A 13,481-nucleotide genomic window follows, 5' to 3' on the forward strand; every position below is an offset into this window, starting at 1 on the left:
TCCGTGACGTTCATAATATGGTGCAGCGGCATAGGATGAAGGAGCAGACGGGGCTTAACGATGCTCAGAGGGCGTTTGCAGTCCTGGACGAGTTTTGTAGGCAAAACGGCGGAAACTCTGCTGACGTTTTGGTCGACTGTGAGACAGACGTTGCTCGTGTCGCCACGTTCCAGACCGCAAAGATGAAAAGATTGTTCAAGGCTTTTCCTGAGGTCGTCATGGTCAATTCCACTCATAGCACGAACGTCAATCGGTACAAGTTATTCAGCTTTGTAGTTCATGATGTATTCGGAAAGGTATGCGTGTAAAGCTACATGTTTTATTCATTAGTTATTAATCTAACACGTCCATTAGGGCCAATACGTACACCATGCTCTTGTAGAAAGTGAGCACAAAGTCAATTTGCGGCGCGTAGTGGAGATTTTCAAAGCCAACAACCCCGAATGGACGAAGATACGCGTGATTATGACCGACAAAGCTGTCCATGAGAAGGAAGTACTACAAGAGATGTTTCCTGACGCCCGCCAGCTGCTCTGCCAGTGGCACGTGATTACATGGTTGAAGAAACAGGTCACCAGGTTGGCACCCGCCGTGAAGAAGGAAGTGAAAAGTTTGGTGAGGCTTCTGGTTTACGCCACCTCAAAAAAGAAGTATGAAGATGCTCGTGGAGCAATGTTGCAGCAACTTGGTGGCGATACGAGGCACCAGTTATACAGGACATTTATGGAAAACTGGGACAACAGTCAAGAGGAGTGGGTCTCTTACCAGCGCGGCAACGTCCCCCACTTGACAAACAATACCAATAACAGGATTGAGTCAAAGTGGGGCAAGATCAAAGATGTTATAAATGACTCATTTGCTATCGACCAGCTTCTATCTACGCTGATTACCCTTCAAGAGTATGCAGAGGAACAGTATCTCGCGGAATATCACAAGGTTGGGAGCAGGCCTTCCCGGTGTGACGAAGACGCAGAACTTTCGTCTTTGGCTTTGCACGTGAGCACGTTCGCTTTCGATTTAGTGGCCTCGCAACATGCGACGGGTCCCGGTGCAGATTACCAGGTGGAAGTCGTAGCTCAAGGAACGGCGAGGGTAACGAGTCCAGGGTCCGGCCAAGTTCATGTAGTGGACACTCAGGTATGTACAGTGTTCTGTGTTGGTTATGTTATTTTCTGTGTACTTTTGGTACATGATCAATTAACTAGCTCGTGTGTTATGTAGACGAATTCGTGTGACTGTATCTTTATGAAGACTTGCATACTACCGTGTCGTCATGTGATGTTCGTCAGAAGTACTTGTAATTTCGAGACAATGATTCCTCCCATGCGCTCATTCCCCGCAAGATGGATTGTCCACAGTTCGGTTAATAACATTGGAGACGGTGAAGTGCTTTCTGGTGGTATGAAGCAAGTTACGTGTCCTGCACTCCCCAAGGAGAAGGCACTGAACAGCCCCGACATGTACTGCAAGGCGAAGGAAGTCACTGACAAAATTATCGACCGCATGGTATTGCAGTCGACTCCGACGTACCGAGTCGCGTTGCGGTGGCTTGATGACTTTTACACGGCGCTCAACACTGGATGTGTGGTGGAGTATTCAAGTCAGGGAGTTCCAGTTTTTCCCGGGCTGTCGCAGATGCCTTCGACCACTGGTGCACGTTTATCCCAGATGTCATTTGCTGAGGTCTCGCCCCCACCACATCACAATGACGAACTCTTGACCGATGTGGAGGATACTGCAGCTCAAGGCAAAAGTGATACGGTTGTTAAGGAATGTGAAGAAATTGAAACTAAACGTACACCAAATGCAGCCGAAACTACACAGAAAGATAATCCAAAGGCTGGACCGACGCTAGGGCCCGCACAAGCAGAAACGTGGGAGTTCGCAGACCGACCCGTGATTAGTGGCATGACAAAAGCTCAGAGAAAGCAGGCTCAGAGCAAGAAAGACCAGGAAAATGCGCGTGCTCTAGCTGCAAAATATCGCCAAGGAAAGAAGACAAGGACTGTTAAGCTCGATGAGGTGGCTGCGCTTCTGGATGGGCCATTCAGCGCATTTCAGGCTAAAGATATGGTGGAGGCCCTTGAAATTCTAAGTGTTGAACTGCACGGACCAGTTTCGGTCAGACCCTTTAATGTGGGCCAGGAAGTCCCAGTTGTGACGAAGATTCCTCAGTTAACCAAGGTCATTGAAGGCATTGAAGCTATCAAGGCAGCAGAGAATATCAACCTACTCGCGTACTGGCCAGATTACGGAAGTGCTACATTGGACCAGCTGGATGCTATGGCCAGTATAATCAAAGCTCGCAATCACTTCAAGCTGGTGGCTCGTACGATGAAGAGGATCGACGATGTGGAATGACAAGTTGAAGACATTCGCTATCCTTTCGTGGACACCAGTCACATAACGAAGGTAATGTTCGTACAGTACCACAACCGAAAGTACACCGCATATTAACAGAACTAACTGTATTATGTTAAATTTGCAGAACCATCACAAACAATGCGTTTATGCTCTTAATCTGGCTGTGAATCGAGTACCGGAGGAGCTCGTAGCTGGACATCAAATTTTGGACATGCGTGAAAATCTTTGGCTGCACACAACGTCGATTCTCGTTTCCCTGCTTATGTTGCGCGACGAATATCGCAATGTTGGAGTTGTGAGTCCAAGTTACCATGGATTCGCGCTACCTGAGCAAAAGAAACGTGTGGCAAAAGGATTGGGTGCTTGTAATCCCCAAAAACAGCGTGTAATTGGTGCTATGAATCTCAATCTACACTGGGTAGCGTTTCTCGTGGACAAGAAGAAGAGAATCTGTTTCATGTTCGACCCACTTCAATCCGATGCAAACTACACTACCATCGAGACAAGTGTGCGTGCAGTGGTTGAGAAGATTTTGGGTCTTGAAGACATGCTGCACTATGAGCGCATTACCTGGTGTACGCAACAAGATTCCAGCTCCTGTGGCGTGTGGAGCATTGCCATACTGGAAATGCTTTTAAGTGGCGCTATTTGGAACGATTGTGTCTACAATCTTGTGCCGTATTTGCGCATGCGTCTGCTGTACAAAGCAATTGCTTTCATTGAGAGAGAGTCCGTTGTCATTGACGTGTAAGTTCATTCCTTCCTGTTGAACATTTTAGAAATATACACAACTCTACTTTTGTATTTGGTCCCACGCGTACATGCATCGAAAAAACGCTAAGTCGCACAACTTCTATATATAGACTTGAACCACAAAGATTGGGCCTTTGTGGTGTATATTTCTCACACCAAATCGAAGATAAACATTAATTACCGTCTTTGATGGGTAACCTTTTCCCATATGTTTGCACCAGATTATAACCAGTACAGCACTACCGAAGAAAGCCAATTAATGTCCATCTAAATTTGGTGGTAGCACGTCCGCCCTCTTCCTTCGTCGCTGCAAGTGCGGAAAATCCGAGTTTGTGTTACTATGGTGGGGTTGGTGTTTTCAGTTACCTACTTCAAACTTGACCGAGTTAAAATAATTACCTACTATTTATGGTAAATCATAGCCAAAATTAGCTTTTTGGTGTGAACTTCTCTCCTCTGTTCTTCAGTATTGAATTCGAAACGAAGTATTCCGTTTTTCTCCAGTTATCAAAACGAAGAATTCCATTCGTCTCCAGTTGTATGGCTTCAGACCTGCACGTTACTTCTTTACGCATAGAAGCCGTCTGTTGCTGCTGATAGGGAGCGCGCTTGCACGTTTCACCGCTGTTGTTAGCTTGGTCTTTTTACCTTTTTGCTCTGCCTTCTTTTGCCCCACCCGTGTAGACAACTTGGGTCTCTTCGGTTTCTCGGTTGCGTCGTCCTCCTCACTCGAAGCAAAGTCTTCCTCTAGTTCCATTGATGTGGACAGTTTCGGTCTCTTAGAACTCAATGACATATTTTCTTCCTCCACCGCTGGCGATGTCTTTCTCGCACTTGCTGTCGTCTGATGCTTTGAAGTTGTCATCTTCTCCTTTTTCGTCTTTGCTGCCTTTCGCTTTGTCGCCTTCCGCTTTGGTTTAAATACGGGAATTTCTGGCTGCAGCTCTACCTCATTCACCGACTCAGCACTTGCTGTGTCATCTCCATCACCGTCGAGTGTAATATACTGGTGCGTCAGCTGGTGAAGCTGTTGATTCTTCGCAAACCTGGCAAACCATTCTTCATCTCCCATCTCTCTCCGCTTCGTTTCCACAGACTCCACCGCCGCCTCCTTATACTTTAGAGGCACTGTTCCTCTCGGGACAAACTTGGGTAGAGCATCGTCCGCACTAGACTGCAGTATAAACCCGTAGGCTTGTTCAAACTGGTTTCTATTAGACTTTTTCCGTCTCTCGTCGTGCTTCTCGTCGAAAGGTTTGACGTGGCCCTTTAGCAGCCAACAGCGCGCTCTTTTGACAAAGCTGCTGCTGTCCATAAAGTCCACCTGAAGGCGGTTCTCCTTATTTAAGTTCTTCATACCTGCCTCGGATCCAGGGGAGCGAATAGTGGCCAGTCCTGGCCACATGGGCCAGTTTAAGTGTCTGATCCAGCACTTGGCGGCCCATGTGAATGTGTGATACGGCGCCACACGGTTGCTGTCCACTTCCACGACTTCGTCATAGTCGGAGGGCCATCCGTCGTACGTTATCTCCAGCTCTTCGGGCGACGGGACGTGCAGGACGCGGGCAACGCTCCAGATGCCGTCGTGGTCCATGACATCTACGAGAGGAAGCAAAAAGTCAGATTGGTGCAGAGAGGTGGTTGGACGATGCTTCTTCTACGAACCTAGCCAGTCGCCCTCGTGGAGATTGGCGAGAGGAGGCGGCGACGCCACTGGGCGCGGCATTGTCACGTTTTGCAGTTGAGAATTTTCAAGTCACATATATCTATCTTTTTAGAACTTTTTTGTCTAACACACACTTGTTTTTTGTATGTCGAAATTGAAAATCTCTTTTTCGATCATTTTTTTTATTCACTAACGTTATTTTTGACAAGTTAAGTCCCCGATAGAGTAAAAAACACTAAATATTGTAATTTCTAGGGAAAAATACTCTCATATTTCATCACATACAGTGCACGCCAAAGCTATAAGAGCACTCGAATTTTTCGATTTCTCTCCAGGTAGTGACTTTTGTATTGAACTTATGGTTGGGAGTCGTAAAAAGCAATGGAAGGACGACTCTGAAAGTCCGGTTGGACAAACAGCATTCACTTTTCCCAATTGAAAATATAACGTTATGCCATCGGGTCACACCTATATACGCACATTTTAACATTTCAAATAAATAGAAATGGTGTGGTCATTTTATCAAATACGTTAGACCGATGAAAAGAACGCAAAAAAGGACCCCTTTTGGCTCACATTAGCAATGTTCACGCCGAAGCCCAATGCCGCGCGGAAAGCGTCTAACCGCAGAGGAGTGTAGGCGCATTAAGGTCTATAAGGAAACGAAACTAAGCAGCCGCGAGATCGCCAGGCGCCTCGAACGCACAGAGGGGGCCAGTTAGAAACACATATGATTTTTACATCTTTTTTTTCATTGAGAGCGTGTGGGGACTTCTGGCCGGTCGAGTGTATGCAAATGGACGTCAGCCTGACAGCCAAGCTGACTGAAGGCTTGCATCAAGGCGGAGTGGGCCCCGGCCATATCAAGAAGCTTGTCTAGAGCATGCCGAAGCGTTTGTATCTGGCAATGGCGCTGAAAGGCGCCACAACACATTACGAGTGAGCAACTACAAAGTGCGCATATAGTTTTGACCCGATGGCATAAAGTTATATTTTCTAGAGTGAAGAACTGAATGCTGTTTGCCCAACCAGACTTTCAGGGTCGTCCTTCCATTGATTTTTACTACTCCCAGCCATTAGTTCGATACAAAATCACTATACCTAGAGAGAAATCGAAAAAGCTCGAGTGCGCATATAATTTGGCGTGCACTGTACACATAGAAAATTGCCCCAAAGAAATATCTACATTTACGCAATTTATACATCCCATGTATCTATGAAAATGTTTTTCTGCATGATTTTGCCACGTTTGTAAAGCCTTCACTTCCGAGGACAGCTTTGCTCCGCACCCCCCTCTTCTTAGCCGTTCGTGGCCACAGGTACGCGAATTTTCGGACTTTTCAATGCTAATAAGGCCTCCAACGTGCAATGTGCGACCGTGTGTTTGAATTTGTTACAGTTTCTGGTCCCTTCCTTCCACCACTGCTCGTACGTCTTCTCCTATTATCACCCATGCGTTCAAGCAGGTTGTTCGCGCATTCCACCCACGACACTTAGCTTGATAGCAGCAGCCATCTTGGAACGAATATTCTTGCCGCTGAATATTGACGGAGCTCACTGGACATGAATCGTGGTGGATGGGCCTACGCAGAGTGTGTGCTGCTACGATAGCATGGACAAGCGCGCAAGCCATAAATTGCTTGCAGAGCTGGCAGATGATATCGTGAAAAAGTCTTTCGAAGGCATTTAGTATCATGGCCGTGCACTGTCCCATCCAGAAGGACGTCTATAACTCGAGGTGTTCATTTGTTTGTACTTATGGCGCCTTTTCTGGAAAGAAGCAGGCATCAACTACACGATGAAAGATTGTAATGGGATATCCTGCGTACCGTCATAGAGTTCAGCGACGAAAGCAAACACAAAAAAGAAGCTAGCTGAATAGGCACAGTTTCTAAGTCCAAAACCGTACACGCTTTTATGTTTCTTTGTTTTTTTTAGAGAGTGGGTATCTTGCCCGACTGGGATTGCCCTTCCCCTACGCATCCCTTTCTCTTACCGAGCTGGTTCATCCGTACAACAGTATACATCGTATACCACCGTGAGCCACACAATTCGTTAACGGGGAGAGCGTGAGCGACAAGCATGGATCTCCGCACGCGCGCAGCGCAAAAGCGCCCTCTTACTCATTCAGCTGAGTGGGAGTCCGATGAGAGCGAGGGTAATAGTTCGGATGCGCCTCCTGCTGACGTCTGGGCGCCTTCCCCCGTCGTGAGTGAGCTTAATACGACACATATTCCGTTGGAGCCAGTGAGCTGCTCCAATCCGCCGAAATCCACCAGCAGCACAAGCGAAGGTGGTAGCTCCGTCCGCGTACTCGCCTTGGCGCCTAAGAAGGTTGAGTTTCCCTCCTGGGAGGTGTTTGAAGATTATCTGGCCGTATACCAAGCACAGACGTTCCAGGCACGTGTTTTCTATAGCTGTGTATATACGTTTTGGCTGACATGCACTATGAATTTATCTGTAGATTTTCAGGGTGAGGACAAATACGACTGTGGCAGAGCGCAACGCACGGATCGACCGCACAAAGTCAAAGGCGGAAAAACTTCCTGACGAGTGGGTGCAATACGCAAAGACCTTTGTTTGCACCTATTCCGGGAAATTTAAGTCCCAGGCCACGAGCAAGAGACCCCGGCAGGAGTCTAGGATGAAAGGATGCAATGCCCAGGTAAAGTGAATGATCGGGCTCGGTCGGGCTCGGTCGGGCTTGGTCGGGCTTGGTCGGGTTCGTTCGATCGGGATTGAGACTTGTCTGGTCGTGATGGAAATCCAAATGAGGTCTTACCACTCTCTATGTGATTGATTATGTGTAGATAAATGCCTGTGTTCAGGTGGTGGATTCTGAGAAGATGATCTTCGCTGTGAGGATAACGAGATGCCGACTGGAACACAATCATCGGCTTTCGAACCATTCGTTTAGAGCACATCCAACAAATCGTCTTGTACTGAATGAGGATGCTTTACAGACAGTGAATGTACTTCGACAGGCTGGTGCTAAGAAGTCGAGTATCATGAAGTACATTACGGAAAACTCGGACAGCAACCCGACTTCGCAGGATGTCCACAATCTTATTCGTAAGTTGAAGGCTCGGGAATTGCGAGATGGCCCGAGCACTAGTAAAAAGCGGTTGAAGAAGTGGATGAAGCAATTTGGTGACCGCCCTGGTAATGTTGGTCGGATTTTCCTCGACGATATAAATCAGAAGGTAACTGGTGTGAATAATTTGGGTTGAATTGAAAAGATGAAAACTTAACTCTATGTTTATCGTGTTTTGAACATACAGAAAGTGGCGACTTGCATCACCCTGCAGACGAATCATATGAGGACTCTGTTCGAGCAGTTTCCTGAAGTTCTTTTGATTGACGCCACCCACGGAACGAATCGGTCTAAGTACAAGGTCTTTTCGTTTATGGCTCATGACACGTTTGGTAAGGGGCAGTTCGTCCAGCACGCTTTGCTTCAAAACGAGCGGTACACTACATTACTGACGGCGCTGGAGGAATTCAAAGTTAATAATCCAGCGTGGAAAAGGCTGCAGTGTGTTCTTGTGGATAAGGATTTCACGGAGATCTCAGTATTGAAAGAAGCTTTTTCTGGAGTGACTATTTTGCTCTGCCAATTTCACGTACTGAAATACCTACGTGAAGAAATTGCCTCGGCTGACTATGGATTTTCGAAGACCCAGAAGGAGAAACTTGGAGGTGCGATGAGTTTACTGGTGTACGCAAAGACTGAAGCAGAATACGAGAAGCATTTGCGGTACATGGTCCACCTCGCGTCAATTGGCTATTACGTCCCAGCGTCTAATGTGCCGGAGCCAACTGGGAGTGAACCGAACTTAGACGGCCGTCAATCGGGGTCAGTCGGGGGTGAGTCTGGTGCAGTCGGGCATGCGAAATCGAGTACAGACCAAACGCCAACGAGAGAACCCGTTCGATGCGACATAGAACATCCCATTTGTGGCGTATTTCCGCCGGAATTGGGACAATTGCCGTGAGATGTGGTGTGCGTACAAGCGCCAAAATACGATTACACTCGGAAATAACACAAACAACAGGCTGGAAGCCTCATGGAAGCAATTAAAAGCGTGGGTGGATTCTTTCATGTCTGTCGATGAGTGTATTGCGTCTATGATGTACTATCAAACACTACAAGAAAAGTTGTTCATCGGCGAAGTGACGAAGAACGTGAACGTACAGCACCCAAATTACGATGGCGAAATGACCTGGCTGGCAAATATTGTGAGCGAACACGCCTGTGATCTTATTTACGGGCAGTATTCTTTTGCTCTCGGACGAGCGGCGTATACCTTCTCTGAGCGGCTGCCCGGTGTGTACTTGATAAAGAGTACGTGCAAGGATATCGATGCACTGGATGAGGTCGACACAGAATACTCCGTTACAAAGTGCGACTGGACGTGCTCTTGCCTGTTCATGTGCACGCGATTGCTGCCATGCCGCCACGTATTTTACATCCGCAAAGCCTTGGGCCAAGAAACTGTTATTCCGACCCTCACGCTAAACAAGAGATGGCTGATATCTACCGTGCAGTCGGCAATTGAAAACAACGGTACCAGTAATCACGTCTCTACACCGAAGCCGTTCGAAGTGAAGAATGTTCTGCCTGCTCGAAATCGACCTTGGGATTCAAATCGCAAGTATAGAGAAGCCTTACCTATTGCATCCGAAATTTGCGACACTATGGCTGGACTGGGTATGGCACAGTATCAAGATGCCATGCAGTACCTTCAAGAAGTGGCAGGTCGTTTCAAGAGAGGTGAGTTCGAAGATCCTACCCGAGCCGTGGGCGAGCCCGATCCGGAGGAGCTTTTACCAGACACATCTGTACCAGCTACATGCGTTTCCGAGCCAGACGAAGAAGTCACAGCTTTCGCAACGGCAAGAGAGGAGGATAATCACATAGCAAACTTGTCAGAGCGGTCTGGTCAGTCGGGGCAGTCGGATGAGTCGGGTCAGTCGGGCCGGTCGGGCCATTGTGGAGAGCTTGGAGAGTCTTCACAAACGATTGAATCGAGCGGTATAGGCAATGAGAGTTCACGTGGAGATTGTGGAGCTTTACTAATTAACGATGAAATTCCATTAAACGCGCCCCTAGAGGCAGCTGCAGAGGACACGCCGTTTGAAATCGCAAGTCCTCCGAGGTCACGAGGAAGGCCAAAGTTAACCCCCAAAGCCAAGAAAGCAGCCCGCAAAAAAGCTGTTGATATGGCGAAAGAAGACTCGGAACTTTACGCGGCAAATTTAAGCCTTGCCACAGTTGAAAGTGTGTTATCTATCGACGCTACATACGAATCCGCGGCTGCTGTTCTCACAAAGTTCAAGATGGTTGACACAAGCTTCAAGTTTAAGGCGCCTACAGCTCGAACCGTATCCAGCCTACCACCAACGAAGCTGGTTATACAATCGGACTCTATAACGAGAATTTTACGTCCCGAACAAATTTGAACATGCAGTGGAAAAGTCGCAAAACTGCAAGCAAAATACAAAGGACTACGCGAACAGGGTGTGGTGCTGGATATTGCTGGGATTGGTTTGTATTCAACACGAACGGTGGGTATCATGAAGAAATGGCACACAGCTACAAAATCCATTAAACTTATCGAGAGAGGTCTAAGTTGGGCGGAGAGTATTGATTTCGATGTCACCATGCCGCAGTCGTTTCAAGTCACAGAGCAGTCCATTCTTCCAGCAAAACTGAAGGCTATCCCCCTGCTGTCATCAAAGGTATGTATTTTGTCGTTGTACAAAATCGTTTCAGCTCATGCTAACTTTCCTTAATGTGAGTTAAGGCGGAAATACTGGACCTCATTGGGAAAACTCAACTAAGTGACGATACTATTAGCTTTGTTATGTCCTCGCTCTTCGAGTCCAAAGCCAGTATTATAACTGTGGATACAAATGTTATCGGTCCAATGGAACATGGTGCTGTCTCAGTTCCGATGACGGTATTCACGGACATGTTCAAGAACTTGTCGACGGAGAAAATTCTGATCCCTGTATGCTGCAACAAGAACCATTGGTGTGGTATTATGGTGGATGTGGAGCGCACAGAGGCAATCGTGTACGACCCAATGGCTTCTACATACATGATTGGAGTCCGAGCGCTTACTGAGAAGATAGTGACCCAGCTGCCAAATTTCGCCCCACGAAAGTATCGTGCCTCTCCCTATCGTGGAAATCTAGGCGTTCAGGTCGACAGTTTTAACTGCGGGATGTATGTCTTGCTGGCGTTTGAAGTGTTTGCTGGGGCCGACGGACTTAGCTACCTGAACAGAAAGGAACTACAGTATTTGCGCTATCGATACCTCTGCATGTGCGCGTAAGCCTAACAAGTTAGCAATCGTTTTACTTTAGAAAAACGTTTTTGAGTGCTAAGTTGGATCCGCTGTGAACGGAGTACATTGAATGCTTTGCCCTCTTCGTCAGATTCAGAGTCTTAATATCCGTGTATACGCGCTGGACACGTATACTTGGAGTGCGTTTCCTGTGATTGCACAACTGAACCTTTATCTAGTCGGGGTCAGTCGGGCATCCGTCGGGTTGGGTCAGGCAATGTAGCCTGACCCTTTCACACCCAGTCGGGCTAGATAACGAGTGCCTTTTTTTTATGAAAACATAGAAACATGAAAACATGCTTTGACATGAGTACAGGAAAATCTTTCATACCAAAAAGATGTTTGGTCATGCATTACAGTAGTTGAGAGATGTCCGACATAGCTAAAACGATCTCATTCTTCAATTCTCACACCCTACTGTAAATATGGTTGCCCACATCGCGCCATATCACAAACATAATCAGTATAACTTTCACGCCTTTTTTTTAGAATCATGGGCAAAACATAAATATACATGACACAAGTCCTTGATTAGGCCACCTAGCCCTTAAGAAAACATGGGCTGTAGCAACCGCCTTATATTTTACATGCAGCCACGCACGAGACAGTGCCATGTGTAATGGCAATATGGAAGAGAGACCAATAGAGTGCTAGTGCTAAGGAAATACACGAACCTGGCCGGACCAGCGACGAGCGCTAGATTGGCCACACTGGGCAGAGTGTACAGCAGTCACTGATCGAGGTACACAACCACCAATGCGCTCGAAACCACCAACCAGTAGTAGAAGAAAGCAATTACCCAGTGAACCGGCTCTCGGGTAGAAGCATACCTTAAACAGCAGACCCAAGAAGAAGATGTACAGGATCTTCAACGACGTGCCAGCAATGAAGTGCCACATCGAGATGTAGGTCTGTGAATGCACATTCATGGTAGAAGGCTGTACGCTCGTCAACAGCCACCGATATGTCGCTGTCGGAGCTGGTAATTCCCGCGAAAACGGTGCTCACAAAGATCAGACCGATGTCGGCGTTCGCTTCTCTGTAAAAGAAGCGACGACACACCAGATCGAATTAAGTCGCAGAGCTCGACGCAAGTTACGTGTCGAAATTTAGCTTGGGTAGGAGCGGAGATGGGTACAGTACTCCTTCCTGATCGAGAGACTCCTCCATTATTGTCTTCTAGCCGCCGAACGGAGTGATACCGAAGCTGTACGTCACCATAGTGCATCGGAGCGGTTTTCGCCTGTGCGTGTCATTCACAGAAGCTCATTGAAATTGGTTGCTGGTCTTTTATCCTCAATGGCCTCTCTCTTATCTAGACGAAGCACAAGGAGCCTATCAGCATGATCATCATATCCCCATTTCCATCCCGTTACTGTGGCGAATAATTCACGATAATTGGATAACATGGAAGGTCTTGGAGCGTAGGGCAATACACATCAAGAAGACGGACGTTTTTCGTTCTGTGGATGAACTCAGTAGCAACCATTGGAGATATCAAAACGTAATATTTCTCGACGTGGTGTCTTTTGATAACAGAGGTATACTGCGCAAGCGTGGCTACTCAATCAGAGACAAGCCCTTGCTATTCGTGGCGACTTTTACCAAAACCGTCGCATGGCAGTCCTAGAGCTCATTGTCGTAAGTAGTGTCTTTGATTACTTCATACCGAAAGAACGTTTGACTGCGTGACGTTTGTGAAGAGCTGTCGCAGTTTTGCAAAGAGTAGAAAATAATCCTGGGGTCGATCACAAAAGTGCAACAGCTACAATCATTCTGCTAATCGAAACAATTTATATCGTGTTCAATTGCGTTGATCACTTGCTTCCTGTCATACTTCTCAGTCATTTAATCTCGACTCTCTTTTTCAAGTCGATCAACAGGATAAAGTATCGCTGAACCACATCGGACATATCAAAATCCTTCAAAGCGACCGAAGGTTTCAGCTACGAATGGCAAGAGCCCCCCCCCCGGCCGCTCGTTTCGACATAGCGCCGCTGAGTGTTTTCTTCACATGTCCAAACAAGTGTTCGATTGGATTGAAGATTGGACAGTTAACAGGGAGCAATACTGGTACCACATCAATCTCTCAAACAAGAAACATGTTGGGAGGTCTGTGCATAGCAACACTGTCCAGTATCCAAGCTAAGTTTGACCGTGGGTATTGTCAAGCTCACCCCCTTTTAAAAGCTGCTCCGGGGCGTCGCTGGATATGAAGCATAGAGCTACATTATACTGGGAATACCGAATATAATGAGGTATGGACGACCTCACGGCTTTAATTCCACGGTACTGCGTAATGTCCTGTAACCTCAGTCAACAATTGTACAACATGCAGGTTGTTG

The 13,481-nt window shown here is 47.1% G+C and overlaps 1 protein-coding gene across 1 annotated transcript; it reads right to left on the minus strand.

Moving 5' to 3' along the window:
• Positions 1–3,550: 3,550 nt before the first annotated feature.
• On the minus strand, positions 3,551–4,857 carry PITG_10961 (uncharacterized protein; the record flags this gene model as incomplete). The annotated part of the gene is made up of 2 exons (XM_002901711.1): positions 3,551–4,716; positions 4,783–4,857. The coding sequence occupies 2 exons, from the start codon at positions 4,841–4,843 to the stop codon at positions 3,677–3,679; spliced, it is 1,101 nt and encodes a 366-aa protein (XP_002901757.1).
• Positions 4,858–13,481: the final 8,624 nt, after the last annotated feature.

The sequence above is a fragment of the Phytophthora infestans genome, genomic scaffold, assembly GCF_000142945.1.
Source record: "Phytophthora infestans T30-4 supercont1.19 genomic scaffold, whole genome shotgun sequence".
Classification (NCBI taxonomy): Eukaryota; Oomycota; class Peronosporomycetes; order Peronosporales; family Peronosporaceae; genus Phytophthora; species Phytophthora infestans.